Source organism: Chiloscyllium punctatum, chromosome 17, assembly GCF_047496795.1.
Source record: "Chiloscyllium punctatum isolate Juve2018m chromosome 17, sChiPun1.3, whole genome shotgun sequence".
Lineage (NCBI taxonomy): Eukaryota > Metazoa > Chordata > Chondrichthyes > Orectolobiformes > Hemiscylliidae > Chiloscyllium > Chiloscyllium punctatum.
Window position 1 is genome coordinate 98,119,436 of NC_092755.1, and position 16,239 is coordinate 98,135,674.

At 41.4% G+C, this 16,239-nt stretch overlaps 1 protein-coding gene across 6 annotated transcripts in view; it reads left to right on the forward strand.

Annotated features, from left to right (window-relative positions):
* Positions 1-16,239, forward strand: part of ttc28 (tetratricopeptide repeat domain 28) — a 760,569-nt gene that overhangs the window by 704,753 nt on the left and 39,577 nt on the right. For 4 of the 6 annotated variants that reach the window (XM_072588038.1, XM_072588039.1, XM_072588042.1 and 1 more), the window contains 2 exons: positions 2,292-2,368; positions 10,889-10,912. In XM_072588038.1, the coding sequence (XP_072444139.1) occupies positions 2,292-2,368; positions 10,889-10,912 (101 nt within the window). The remainder of the gene's footprint in view (positions 1-2,291; positions 2,369-10,888; positions 10,913-16,239) is intronic. The other 2 variants (XM_072588040.1, XM_072588041.1) reach the window with 1 other exon arrangement.

The window sequence follows — 16,239 nt, forward strand, 5'->3', positions numbered from 1 at the left end:
GACTGTTTCCCCTCACTGGGCTCTGCCTCAGAGATTCTCCTCACTGGGCTCTGCCCCAGGAAATGTTTCCCCTCACTGGGCTGTGCCCCTGGAACTGTTTCCCCTCACTGGGCTCCACCAGGGTCTGCTTCCCCTCACTGGGCTCTGCCTCAGGGATTGCTTCCCCTCACTGGGCTCTGCCCCAGGGTCTGCTTCCCCTCACTGGGCTGTGCCCCAGGAAATGTTTCCCCTCACTGGGCTGTGCCCCAGGAAATGTTTCCCCTCACTGGGCTGTGCCCCTGGAACTGTTTCCCCTCACTGGGCTCCACCAGGGACTGTTTCCCCTCACTGGGCTGTGCCCAAGGGTCTGCTTCCCCTCACTGGGCTCCACCAGGGACTGCTTCCCCTCACTGAGCTCCACCAGGGTCTGCTTCCCCTCACTGGGCTGTGCCCCAGGGTCTGCTTACCCTCACTGGGCTCCACCAGGTCTGCTTCCCCTCACTGGGCTATGCCCCAGGAACTGTTTCCCCTCACTGGGCTCCACCAGGGTCTGCTTCCCCTCACTGGGCTGTGCCCAAGGGTCTGCTTCCCCTCACTGGGCTCCACCAGGGTCTGCTTCCCCTCACTGGGCTGTGCCCCAGGGTCTGCTTCCCCTCACTGGACTCCATCTGGGATTGCTTCCCTGCGCTGCCCTTCGCTCTGGGACTGTATCCTTGTGTGGCTCTAGGATTCACCTCCAGGTCTTGCCAGCCCCTCCATTCCCTTCCGGGTAAGTCAAAGTCACTAGTTGAAAAAAAACAAGAAGGTGGGTAAAAAAAAAGACAAAGGGAAAACTATGGGTGGAGTAGAGGAGCTCTGACTGGATTGTCTTACTTTGCCGCAGTTCCATTGACCACATAGATTGGCTCTCAGAACGTCCATGCAATATCTCGTGAATTTACTTACTTTTCGCAAGCAATCCTTCCTTTTCAAATTTTACGTGGAAGATAACCTCATAGAATTTACATTGTCCATTGTGCCACAAAGCTTCGTATTTCTTATCAACTGAATCTATACTCCAAATTCTAATGCAGAATGCCATGAAAGATTGCAAACAGCAAAAATGAAGAGAGAAATGTTAAACTTTTGTTTAGATTCAAAATCGATTATAAATACTATTGTTGATCCATTTGAAGTCTAAAACTGATTAATACCCTTGAAAATTTGATGATCCCTGACCAAACAGTAATTAAATGGTCAATGCATTGAGGTTCTGGTTAGTTAGCAAATAGACTTTGTGGATCAAAGGGCATTGCTGCACTGTAGCAGAAGAACACATTTGCGTTACATAAAAACTCATACAGCATGGAAACAGACCCTTCGGTCCAACCAGTCCATGTCAAACATAATCCCAAACTAAACTAGTCCCACCTGCCTGTCCCTGGCCCATATCCCTCCAAACCTTTCCTATTCATGTAATTATCCAAAAGTCTATTAAACGTTCTAATTGTGCCCTCATCCACCACTTCTTCAGATGATATAACATCCCTGTCATTTTAAAACAGCATGTCATACTTTGAACATATATTATTACCAAATGATTATGGTGCTATTTTGATGCAGATGAACATGTTTCATTATTGTGGTTACGATTATACATAATGCCATGTCAACGTTTTATGTATGAAATGCTATGTATCTTCCCAATGTGTGTAAATATGCCTACATAAGTCACAATGTTTTCGATTGTATTTGTGCATGTGTACATTCCATGAATACAGTGACAGCTGGATATATATTAGCGATTCTACTGTGGTGATGCTTGAGGTAAATTGGCAACTATACCAATTTTTTAAGGACAGGAATATTTTCCCACATAAAACATAATGTATCATTCTGCTGTTAAAGTGTGGGTAGGTATCCTTTAAAGCTTATAAGATTGAATAAATATTAATTCAATGCAGGAGAGTTCGTTTGAAGGTTGATTACAATCCAAGACATAAGATTGAACCCTGATTTTGTTTGAAGACAAGCCAAATAAGAGTCTGAAGACCTGTGGCTCTATTATTTTTGTTTTGGAGTGTTTGCTTCTGTACCCTACAAATGAATGCCTTGATGTGACATGAAATATTGTGGAGTACTTGCATACGGAGGGTTTTGGCATTGTAATCATGTATGTTGTATATGTGTTTAGTTTATTTTGGTGTTTATATATGTCACTGTGCATATGGCCTTGGATTTATATAGATCATTGTCTTACTATGTTGCACATTCATTGTATTTATGTAGAATTTCCATTAATTTGCATGTAATACTCTTTCTCTTGTGTTAAGGGTTGCCCCATGCTGCGCTGCAAGCTCTCTGCAAACTTATAACAGCTTCAGAGACAGGAGAACAGCTTATTAATCGGGTGAGAACAAACTTTGATCTCTAGATTTTGCTCTTTATCACTGAAAGTAGGTTGTGATGCTGCCATCTTTGTTATGTAAATTTAGCTCTCCAGGACTCATGGAAGTTCTTAAAACTTGGATCTCTGGTGTAGAGTATTTTAAAAAATTTCCTTCTGATAACACGACTATAATTAATAAGTTAAGCAGAAAAAAAGAGACTTGCTGTGGAGCATTTTGTTGTGCACTTATCAACACTAAATTACAAGAATAACAAATCTCAAATGGAACAAAAATTTATACTGCAGTAGAAGCAGTGTTGACTGGTTGACTCTGATTGATAGAGGTGTTACCATGGAGAATGAACTAGGGAACACATAACTGCCAAGCTTTTGTTTAAATTCAAACCAAGCAACTCGACTTGACTGGTCAGTGCATTGTCATGCAGGGTGAACCAAGGAATGTCTGCATTATAAATTATTGTTCTGTTTAAGATTTGGTATTCTTGCAGTTATGTCCTGATGAATGCTAGGCGTAATGCTTTGACAGCAATTATTAACACATTTTGGAAAGGAGTTGACATGACAAAGATTAAATGGCTCTTAATTTTATCTGTTTACATTCTCCAAATAAGCATATTTTACCAGAGATTGACCTTTGAAAAATTATTACGTACTTGTTGTAGAATAATGGAACAAATAAAAATCAGAAGATGATAAATGTGATGAGAATATTCAAAAGCAGATGAGTAGACTGACACGATATTGGACTATTCGATGCCACCCTCATTACAGCTCCCAGTCTCAATAATTTACCAATCCGGCCATGATAAAGGAAAAGTTGAGTATTAACTACCACAAATTGATGTCTTACTAGCATTGTACTGTACTGCAATTGTAGAGTACAGTCATAGAGTCATACAGCATGGAAACAGGCCCTTTGGCCCAACTTGTCCAGGCCAGCCCAGTTTCATAAACTGAGCTAGTCCCATTTGTCTCCATTGGCCTTTCTCCCTCTAAACCTTCCGCATTCATGTACCTGTCCAAATGACCTTTTGAATCTGTCCCCTCTCAACTTAAACCTATGCTGTCGAAGTTGGACTCCCCATCCGTTGGGAAAAGAACTTGGCTAGACCTTACCTATGCCTCTCATGATTTTATAAACCTTTATAAAGGTCACCCCTTAGCCTCTGACACTCGAGGGAAAATAGCTCCATTCTCTCCTTATAAGTCAAACCTTCTAGTCTTTGTAACATCCTTGCAAACCTTTTTTGCACTGTTTCTAGTTTAATAATATCCTTCCTTTAGCAGGGCAACAAGAATTGTATGCAGTACTCCAAATATGGTCTCACCAATGTCTTGCATAGGTGTAACATGATGCTCCAATTCCTGCATTCACTGTTCTGACTGGTGAAGGCAAGCATGTTAAATGCCTTCTTCGCCACCCTGTCTGACATTTTCAAGGAACTATGCACCTGGACCCCTATGTCTCATCTTGTCTCTCTGTTTGACAACACCCCTAGGGGCCCTACCATACATTTTGCCTTGGTTTGTCTTTCTAAAACGGGGAACATCTCACATTCATCAGAATTACACTCCATCTGCATTCCTCAGCCCACTGGCTCAGTTGATCAAGATCCTGTTGTGCTCTTAGATGACCTTCTTCATGCTACCAATTTTGGAATCATCTGCAAACTTACTAACCATGCCTTCTATATCTGTTCCAAGTAATTTATGTAAATGACAAATGACAGTAGATCCAGCACCGATCCTTGCAGCACACTGCTGGTCATAGGCCTCCAGTCTGAAAAACAACCCTCTACTACCACCCTCTATCTACTACTGTCAAGTCAATTTTTTAATCCAGTTGGCTAGCTCCCTTGGATCCCATATGATCTAACCTTACAAACCAGTGCAATACGATGTTGAAGGCCTTGCTGAAGTTCATGTAGACAACTGCTGTTCTGCCTTCTCTATCCTTTTGGTCACCTCTTCAAAAAACTCAATCAAATTTGTGAAACCCTATTTCCCTTGCACAAAGCCAAACTGACTATCCCTAATCTTTCCAACTGCATGTGCATTCTGTCTGTCAGAATCCCCTCCAGTACGTTACCCACTATTAATGTCAGGCTCACCAATCTGTAGTTCCCTGGCTTTTCTTTGTAGCCCTTCTTTTAAAAATGGCAGAGCATTTACCACCCTCCGATCTTCTGGCACCTCACCCGTGGCTGTCGATGATAATGTTACTTAAAACAACAACGGGACAACCAAATAATATGGAATATCCAGGAAATAATATCAGTTAAAAACGCCATTATCCTCAATTGGAGATGCCGGTATTGGACTGGAGTGTACAAAGTTAAAAATCACACAACACCAGGTTATAGTCCAACAGGTTTAATTGGAAGCACTAGCTTTCGGAGCGTCGCTTCTTCATCAGGCAGTTGTGGAGGACACAATTGTAAGACACAGAATTTATAGCAAAAGTTTACAGTGATGTAACTAAAATTATACATTGAAAAATACCTTAATTGTTTGTTAAGTCTCTGAGAGAGACTTAACAAACAATGTATAATTTCAGTTACATCACACTGTCAACTTTTGCTATAAATTTTGTGTCTTACAGTTGTGTACTCAACAACCACCTTGTGAAGGAGCAGCACTCCGAAAGCTAGTGCTTCCAATTAAGCTTGTTGGACTATAACCTGGTGTTGTGTGATTTTTAACCATTGCATCCACTTCAGTCAAAAGAGAACAATCTACAAGAGAAGAAAGAATGCAGGAACACTGGAACAAGAGTAGACCATTCATCTGGGCAGACTTCTGTTTTAAAACATTCATGCGATGGGGGGGAGGCATCACTGGATCGACTATTATTTGTTGCCCAAAGGGCAGTTAACAATCAACCATAATGTTGTGGGTGTGGAGTCACATGTAGGCCAGACCAATAAGGATGGCAGTTTCCTTCCCTAAACAATATTAGTGAACCAGCTGATAACAATGGTTATGTGGTCATCATCAGACTGTTCACTCTGAATTTTTATTGAACCTACATTTCACCGTTTCAAACCCAGGTTCCCAAAACATTATTTGGGTCATTGTATGAACAGTCTTGCAATAATATCACTTCCTCAAATGCTGCATTAAATGGTTAGTAATTTTATTTGTTTTCATTCTTAGAACAGACATTTCTTATCAGATCCTGTTCTGCCATTTAATAGAATTGTGGCTGATCAAATACATCAATACCTTTTACCCACACTATCCCCGTACTTTCTATGCCATTAATAATCAGAAATCAATCTCTACAAATACTCAAAGGCTTATGATTCCAGCACCTTTTGGGTTAGAAAATTCCATAGATTCCCAATCTTCTGAGAAATAAAATTTTGTCTTATCTTCTCCTAAATGGCTTCCTTTTTAAAATTGTGCCCCCTAGGTCTAGACCACCCACAACCAAAGGAAACACCTTACTGCAATGACTTTTTATTTTGTGGGCTTCAATAAGATCACTTTTCATTTTTCAAAATGCTAGAGAATAAAGGCCAGGTCTAGTTTGCCCAATCTCTCTTCATAGGACAGTCCTGCTATCCTAGGAGCAAGTCTGATGAAATTATATTGCACTTCCTCTATCATAATAATAATTATAAAAGTAACTGCACACAGTACTCCAGGTGCAGTCTAATCAAACTCTTATACAACTGAAGCAAGATTTTACTACCACTGTACGCAGATTGTTTTGCGATAAAGTCTACGTTCCATGAGCCTTCCAAATAGTATGCTGCATTTGTATGTTAGCTTCTATTAACTGATTGATGAAGACACCTAGATCTCTTTTATACATCTACACTTCCCAAACTCTTACCATTTCAGAAATACTTAGCAGATTATATATTTTCCACATTATACTCCATCTTCCATGTTCTTGCCCATTCACTAAGCCTTTCCAAATCCTTCTGAAGCCTCTTAAATCTTCCCCACAGCACACGTTCCTGCTTAGCTTTGTACCATCCACAAACTTGGTTCCCACCTCCACACCATTGATATGTATCGTGAGTGGCTGGGCCACAAGCACACATTAAGACACTAAGATATTGGAACAGAAGTAGGCCATTCAGTCCATCGAGGCTGCTTTGCCATTCACTGAGATCATGGCTGATTTGATAAAGCTCAAGTCCACTTTCCTGCCTTTTCCCCAAAACCCTTGATTCCCTTACTGATTAAAAGTCTGAGCAGGTCAACATTCAAATTCATTATGTAATTAACAGATCCTGTTTAAAGATACACAGCTCTTGATCTATAGATACTCAAACTGAACTGTTGTCTGTTCTCTGCCATGACATTAAACATCACGTATTTAATTTACTTACATTCACCTAATTTTCTTAAACTTTATAAGTGATTTCGTAGCCAAAGCAAAATCATAACAAACAGAAATAATTTGAGTCAAAATGTGTCAAATCAACGATAAAAGTTAGTTTTTAATGTTAGAAATGAAAATACTTATTTTCTTTCTTTTTATTAATCTTGACCATTTCCTCACTTCCCTCTGAAGAGCTATTCTTCTCTGTAAAAGTTAGACCATTGAACAGTACAGCCCAGGAACAAGCCCGTCGCTCATGACCAAGTTAAGTGCAAGATACTTTGTAAGGATGGAATCAGTGGGAGTCAATTACAATGGCCAAAGTCCTCTATTTAGTTCACATTTAGGAGTAGGTTTTGCCTGATCTTTCTGGGTGAGAGTGTTAGTATTACACATAAATGCAGCAATGTTACATTTTTAAAAAGCTGAATTAGTGCCTTTACCCAACTAGAGAACCAGATGTGTAAGGCTGTTCCTTTTTGTGTAATCAAAGGATTGTAAAGGTGAGAGGTAATCTTGCAGTCTGAAATCATCACATTCACTGAACTTGTTGAAACAGAAAGCCCGGTGAACATTGTGTGTACGATAGAACCTGAGGCGTGAGTTGTTGACATTAGTTTGACTTTTTATTAAACCTAATGTCAGCAGCAAACATTTTTCAAATTCTGATTTAATCTCTTAAACAATTGCAGCTCTTAAGTCCAAATTCAATAGCGTGTTTAATGAAATTAAGGCTAAAAAAAATCCAGTGCAAATTTATAAATGATAATGTTCCATATCGTTAGTGTGTAGGATCTAATTTTGGGGGAATCAGGAAGAGTAAGTGACCTTTTGAAAAAGGAAGTTGAGACAAAATTACAGATCCATTTCCAAAAGATCCCAGTTTTGCCAGTCGGGGAGGAGTGCCACATGATTCATACAGGAGGGAAATCCAAACTCAATAATGCAATTTGAATTTGGCATTGAATTCAACCAAATCCCATTTAGCTCTTCCAAGGGCTTCCAAGTGCAGGAGTCATGGAATCTGTGCAGTGGATATAAATGCTTTTGAAAGACATCTAAGATCTGTTAAGTTTTATTATCTGAAGTTTTTTTTAAATCACCTGCTCTTTATACATGGGAAGAAAGTTGAGTTTCTAAGTGAGAACTTAGAAAAGGTAGAAAAAGTAATGCCATCTGTTAACAAAGTTCCAAAAGCATTATTTCCTGACATTTCCTAAGGATTAGTAACATTCATGCTTGGCTGAGTTTCAGAAGCTATAATTATCTCAGCAGCGCTCCCAGGTTGATTAGCAGATTAAAAAGGGTATTAAATTAATAGTTGTTTTTGATGGAGAGGCTAAATAATTTCTTTTTATAAGTGATTCAAACCCTTGGGGGGATTTATAAGCTGTGAATTAGTTTCACGAATGAGAGTTTCTTTCAGCGTCAAGTTTGTGTGTGAGATGTAGACCATGCTGGATACTTGGTGAGTGGCCGTGGAGGGGCCATGGTGGGTAGAAGGGAGAGTGGATGGGTTGTGAGATATGAGGCCAGGAAGCCTAACAGGTTTCAAAACAAGTGAAACAAAATACCCAAGAATGAACGTGGGCCTTATAACCAGTCCACCTCAGCTCTCTCCCACCTCCACGGAAGCTTTGTATCTGCAACTGGGATCAGCTCCACCTGAGTCCAGCTCTCTCCTGCCCAGGGAGAAAATTGGGTCCAGCTTTAAACTGAGGTAAGTCTTCTGAGCTGAAAAGTTCCCCAACTCGAGCTGTCTGTCTTAGTAGTAAAAACCTGGGCAGTGGCAAGTCAGTTATATAGTAGCAAGATACCAGAGAATTGAAGATCAGATAATGACCCTCCCTCTGATTACTGTTCAGTGAGAGCTGAAGGGAAGAGTCTATCTTTGTACTTCAGGTGAGAGCAGTATTAAGTCCAACCCCAATAGCTCACACCAATTGCTCTTTCCAATTCACCTATTGGGATGGAACTCAAAAGATGAAGAGAAAATAATCTGAACAAATTTGTGTATATCTGTGGATCACCCTTTAAAGAGCACCAGTAAAGCTGAACTTGTGGGAAATGTTCAGCTCCTCAAATGAACACTTTCTTCTCAGTGGATTTTAAAAGTCAGAGGAAATCCTGAACACACTGAATTTGTAAGGTTCCCTTATCTTGCAGAAGTGGGAATACCTCAAAAACACAATCTGCTGTTGAATCCTGAGGAATTAGCTGTAATTAAAAAAAATCAAATGCATGAGCTTCTTCAACAATATGTAAGAACGTAACTCAATACATTCTCAATTTAAAGCCCACAAGTCATTCTAAAACCTTACATGCAACAAATATACAAAAGTAATTCATGGTACCTTTGACAGACAGTGCTGATTTTTATGCCATACCAGTGATAATGATTCTGTATACTTCACATTTGGGGTGAAGCAAAAAGTACTGAAAATCACAGCAGGTCAGGCAGCATCAGTGGAGAGAGAGCAAGCTAACATTTGGAGTCTAGATGACCCTTCATCAGAGCTGACGAGCTTCAGCAGCTCTGAAGAGTCATCTAGACTTGAAACGTTAGCTTGCTCTCACTCCATGGAGGCTGCCTGACCTGCTGTGATTTCCAGCACTTTTTGCTTTCAGTGCAGTTTCTAGCATCTGCAGTAATTTGCTCTGACATCACAGTTGGGATAGTTGTAAATTATATGTTGCCTAAAGTAGGTTGACAATTCCTGACTTGTAGTGCAGTGCCTTCTTTTTCTTTATTTGAACCTTTCCTCCATGCAAGAATTATTCACAATCCTCTCAGCTGTGTTTCTGGAATATCTTCCTTCTTTATTGTAGTGGCTGTAATTGAATATGATAGTTGACTATTCCAGCCTGTTTAATCCAGCCCTTTTTATGGTGTCAAAATACACACACATGCAAACTACGGTTATTGGATAATGGTGATTTATGGAATTTTATTTTCAATTCTGAATTGCTGTGAACATTTCATAGATTTTTAGGAGTAGGAAGACTCGAATGCTCTCAGAATGGAGGTTTTACAAGGGTACTGAGACAAGGTAGAAATGGAGTACAAGACAGTTTAAGGCAACTGTCCCACATTAGTTCCTCATCTTAGTGAGTCACCCGCAGGGGATTGCCTTTGAACACTGGTAATGTGGAGGTGGAAGCAAACTGTATTCCCATCGCCACTTCACCAAAGGAAAGGGTTCTGAAGAGAAAGAGAAGTTGGAATTATTATAAATATTAAAGCAAATGAAGAAATTCAGTTTAAGATTCACAAGATGAACTAAGTGTTGTCAACTATATGGTTGTGAAAATGTAATCTGGAATTTATGCTATGTAATATTGGTTTAACATTACAGCTTTTATAAAACAATATACTCATAAAATAGTGCACAATGAGTTTTAGATGACTAGAATAAACATTTATAAACTCAAAGATATCACAGTGTAATTGCCAGATGTGATTTAATAATCTGTGGTGGTTTTGACAGCTGGTATCAGATGTAATTGGTGCGTTAAGTCACTGTTACTAGTTACACTACAGACACCTAGTGATAGTGAAGAGTTTGCGTATTGTACTATAGGGCAGATTTAGAATGTCTTTTGTAGCTTTCCAGTCTCTTCCCTCATAGTTAGTTTCAGTTTAAGTTCACATGGTGATTTTCCAGCATACTAATGCTACAATGTGGTCAAATGCAAGCCTTCTCCATGGTTCATCAGTTGGAGATTAGAAGTATTCCCACAGGGAGTGGGAGGAAATCAGATACCAAGTCACCCCATGTCACTTTCACACATCAAGTAGCTGATTGTCGTCCAACATATGGTGGGACTGGAGCAGGTCTGCAAGCTGTTTCATGGCTAGAGATAAAATAAAAAGAAAATTACTTGCACAAATATAATAAAACCATAGAAAACTTCCTCCAAAAATATCTCAACCGTCTGCTACCCTTTGATATCTCTTTAATACAGCTGGCTTCGTTACTCTCAATGAACCTAATTAAACAAATGTGTGATGCAAGGTAACAGTGTTATGCTAGACTCCTCCTGCTTGGTGTCTCTTTCTGTGTATATTCATTTAAGCTTTAATGTTTGGTGACTGCTATTTCAATTTACTGCACTTGTGTATCACCTATGCATGAATCTAAAGCTTTTTGTTTTTCTTTCTCCTAATCTCCTCTTTGAAGGCTGTAAAAAATATGGTTGGAATGGTAAGTGCATCAAACTGGATTGATCTAGTTAAAATATTGGATGTTGCAGTGAACTATGTTAGTTCTTTGATCTGTAGTGATTTCTTCCTGATAGTTTTGTTTTTACTGTACTCCCCTGAAAATTCACATTCTTTAAGCTACTCAATGAATTGTAGGAGCCTCCATTAACAAGTCTTTGTTTTCTATTTATTTTTTCCCTTGTTGTACCTCCTGCAACAGTTTTTAATTTTTTTTTGTCAATGATGGGATATGACCTTTATTAACAAGTCCAACATTTATTGCAATTCTCTAATTACACAGCAGGAGGTGGGGGTGAGCTGTGCAGTCCTCAAGTCATAGGGGCAGCCATAACAGCTAGGGAGAGGGTCTCAGGGACTTGAGCTCGCTTCAGGAGGACACAGGATGGTGATATATTTCCAAGTCAGGATGATATGTGGCTTGGAGGGGAACTTGCAGGTGTAATTGTAAAAGACTTTGAGCATAGAGTAGGTGTGCAGAGAAAAGCATTTAAGAACTTACCACTCTTGTTCCCCACAGTTGGGCCTGAAATAAATGCCCTCCACTATGAGTTTGGAGATTGAGAAGGCATTAAATTGGGCAAGAGGATTCCATGGGGACACCACTGTGTCCACAACTTTGCCCTGCTTAAGTGCGAATGAGATTACTTGTGGATGGCTTTCATGTCCAAATGCCAATTGAGGCACTTAACTGGACAGTTAATACTCTGAAAGGTCGCATTCCACCATAACTAGTATTCACCCAATAGCCGGCTGGCCAGTTGCCATACGTAAAAGCCCAAATAGCAAGCCCTTACCTGTTTAGCCTTATCTGATTAAAAGCACGGACATCAGGAATATGGAGGAGACTTGGTACCACCCCTCTGCCTTTGCAGCCAACCACCTTCAGCCTCCTCAACCCCCATCCCATGACATCCATCCCACCCTTGCGAACTGTGGCCTAGAGTCCCTCACTGACTCTGGGCCTCTGCCGGGTAGATTGACAATAGCTGTAGCCCCTCCTACTGGCACTGCCTCTGGTGGACTGCTGATTCTGGCAGGCCTTCCTTAAAGGAGATGACACAGAGCTCTCGACTTGGTGGGCAGGATCCCTGTCACCCATATAAATACTAACCCTTTTCTCTAACTTTAGAATTTGAAGAGCTGTGTGTCCACAGTTGTATGGAACATGGGGCTGTATGAGTATACTAGTTTTTGTGGAGACGTTATCTGAGTTATGATATTTTTCCCATTTCTGTGCTCTATCTTCTGGTGACACATCAAATTCTTGCAGACTCTCCCGGCTCTTACCTTAGCTAATGTAGAAACAAATGCAATATTCCTTCTTAACCACCTCAGCAACCTATCCTGCCACATTTCAAGATCTGTGGATATATGATCCAAGGTCCCTAGATTTCTGCATGTTGCACCGTGTGCCTTGTGCTCCTTGCCTTGCTGCAATTGCCAAAAATGCTTTATCTCCTGCTTCTCCACACTGGATTCCATGCCCCATTTCTCAGCACAGATCATGAGAACATGGATAACTTCCTCTGGTCTTAAGCTTTTCTCCTGATTGATAGTCCTGATTATGGAGCATATTGCAACTTATAGAGTCATAGTGATGTACAGCATGGAAACAGACTCTTCGGTCCAACCTGTCCATGCCGGCCAGATATCCCAACCCAATCTAGTCCCACCTGCCAGCACCCGGCCCATATCCCTCCAAATCCTTCCTATTCATATACCCATCCAAATGCCTCTTAAATGTTGCAATTGTAACAGCCTCCACCCTCCTCTGACAGCTCATTCCATACACGTACCACCCTCTGCGTGAAAAAGTTGCCCCTTAGGTCTCTTTTATATCTTTCCCCTCACCCTAAACCTAGGTCCTCTAGTTCTGGACTCCCCAACCCCAGGGAAAAGAATTTGTCTATTTATCCTTTCTTTAACATTGCCCCATCATTTGAATCTGAATCATTAATATATGCTGCAAAAAGCAAGGGACTGAGTAACTGAGTCTTGCAGAATTGCACCCAGAGTCTTCGAGTTGCAAAAGCATCTGCCAAGCATTTTCCTGAACTTCATTCCCCAAACTAAATTCAGATCCAGTTTGTCACTTTCTTTTTTGACCTGAATATCTTTCCTTCATTCCCAGCATTCCGCTTGAGACCTGGCTAAAAGTACATAGAGGCTGCACTGTCCTCATCAAGCAGGCAATAGACCAACATCACAGCAATACCTGGCACATAATATCACAGCATTGTCCAGGTACACAATATCACAGCACTGTCCAGGTACACAATATCACAGCATTGTCCAGGTACACAATATCACAGCACCGTCCAGGTACACAATATCACAGCACTGTCCAGATACACAATATCACAGCACTGTCCAGGTACACAATATCACAGCACTGTCCAGATACACAATATCACAGCATTGTCCAGATACACAATATCACAGCACTGTCCAGGTACACAATATCACAGCACTGTCCAGATACACAATATCACAGCATTGTCCAGATACACAATATCACAGCATTGTCCAGGTACACAATATCACAGCACTGTCCAGGTACACAATATCACAGCACTGTCCAGATACACAATAACACAGCACCGTCCAGATACACAATATCACAGCACCGTCCAGATACACAATATCACAGCACTGTCCAGATACACAATATCACAGCATTGTCCAGGTACACAATATCACAGCACTGTCCAGATACACAATATCACAGCACTGTCCAGGTACATAGTATCACAGCATTGTCCAGGTACACAATATCACAGCATTGTCCAGGTACACCATATCACAGCACCGTCCAGGTACACAATATCACAGCACTGTCCAGATACACAATATCACAGCACCGTCCAGGTACACATTACCACAGCACTGTCCAGGTACACAATATCACAGCACTGTCCAGATACAGAATATCACAGCACCGTCCAGGTACACAATATCACAGCACTGTCCAGGTACACAATATCACAGCACCGTCCAGGTACACAATATCACTGCACTGTCCAGGTACACTATATCACAGCATTGTCCAGGTACACAATATCACAGCACTGTCCAGGTACACAATATCACAGCACTGTCCAGGTACACAATGTCACAGCACCGTCCAGGTACACAATATCACAGCACTGTCCAGATACAGAATATCACTGCACTGTCCAGGTACACAGTATCACAGCACTGTCCAGGTACACAATATCACATCATTGTCCAGGTACACAATATCACAGCACCGTCCAGGTACACAATATCACTGCACTGTCCAGATACACAATATCACAGCACTGTCCAGGTACACAATATCACAGCACCGTCCAGGTACACAATATCACAGCATCGTCCAGATACACAATATCACAGCACTGTCCAGGTACACAATATCACAGCACTGTCCAGGTACACAATATCACAGCACCGTCCAGGACACAATATCACAGCACCGTCCAGATACACAATATCACTGCACTGTCCAGGTACACAATATCACAGCATTGTCCAGGTACACAATATCACAGCACTGTCCAGGTACACAATATCACAGCACTGTCCAGGTACACAATATCACTGCACCGTCCAGGTACACAATATCACAGCACTGTCCAGGTACACAATATCACAGCACTGTCCAGGTACACAATATCACTGCACCGTCCAGGTACACAATATCACAGCATTGTCCAGGTACACAATATCACTGCACCGTCCAGGTACACAATATCACAGCATTGTCCAGGTACACAATATCACAGCACTGTCCAGGTACACAATATCACAGCACTGTCCAGGTACACAATATCACAGCACTGTCCAGGTACACAATATCACAGCACTGTCCAGGTACACAATATCACAGCACTGTCCAGGTACACAATATCACAGCACTGTCCAGGTACACAATATCACAGCACTGTCCAGGTACACAATATCACAGCACTGTCCAGGTACACAATATCACAGCACTGTCCAGGTACACAATATCACAGCACTGTCCAGGTACACAATATCACAGCACTGTCCAGGTACACAATATCACAGCACTGTCCAGGTACACAATATCACTGCACTGCCCAGGTACACAATATCACTGCACCGTCCAGGAACACAATATCACTGCACCGTCCAGGTACACAATATCACAGCGCTGTCCAGGTACACAATATCACAGCGCTGTCCAGGAACACAATATCACTGCACTGTCCAGGTACACAATATCACAGCACTGTCCAGGTACACAATATCACAGCACTGTCCAGGTACACAATATCACAGCACTGTCCAGGTACACAATATCACAGCACTGTCCAGGTACACAATATCACAGCACTGTCCAGATACACAATATCACAGCACTGTCCAGATACACAATATCACAGCACTGTCCAGATACACAATATCACAGCACTGTCCAGATACACAATATCACAGCACTGTCCAGGTACACAATATCACAGCACTGTCCAGGTACACAATATCACAGCACTGTCCAGGTACACAATATCACTGCACTGTCCAGGTACACAATATCACTGCACTGTCCAGGTACACAATATCACAGCACTGTCCAGGTACACAATATCACAGCACTGTCCAGATACACAATATCACAGCACTGTCCAGATACACAATATCACAGCACTGTCCAGATACACAATATCACAGCACTGTCCAGATACACAATATCACTGCACTGTCCAGGAACACAATATCACTGCACCGTCCAGGTACACAATATCACAGCGCTGTCCAGGTACACAATATCACTGCACTGTCCAGGTACACAATGTCACAGCACTGTCGAGTTAAATAAAGGGAGTTTCTTAATGTAAGAGATGGAGGCCCAATGTGTTGGCTGTGAAGCCTCCCACATTGAGTGCCAATTAGCCACTTTACTGGGCAATGGGGCCCTTCCTTGAGATTAAGGACCTCAAACAGATTTGCTTTGTTGATCTCCCTGCAAGGCTTCCTGCCCAGAGGAAGCGTGAAGCCCTTACATGGGCATTAATGGTAAGCAAGCCTTCCTGTTGCAGGATTATTAGGGGACAGAAGGCTATCATTTTCCCCGCCTGTCCCTGTCCCACTTAATGTTCCCCCTCCCCCATCCATTGTGTCAGCATGGAATTTTTAAATGAGTAAGAAAACAATTCCCAATGGCTCTAAATTTCAATACCTTTTAATCAAATGTGCAGTTCTGAGCAGTAATTCTGAACTTTGTGATCCTGACAGACAACTAACCTCTCAGCATAAGACAAATTTGAAAAACCTGTTCTTAAAGATATTGAGATTTGATCA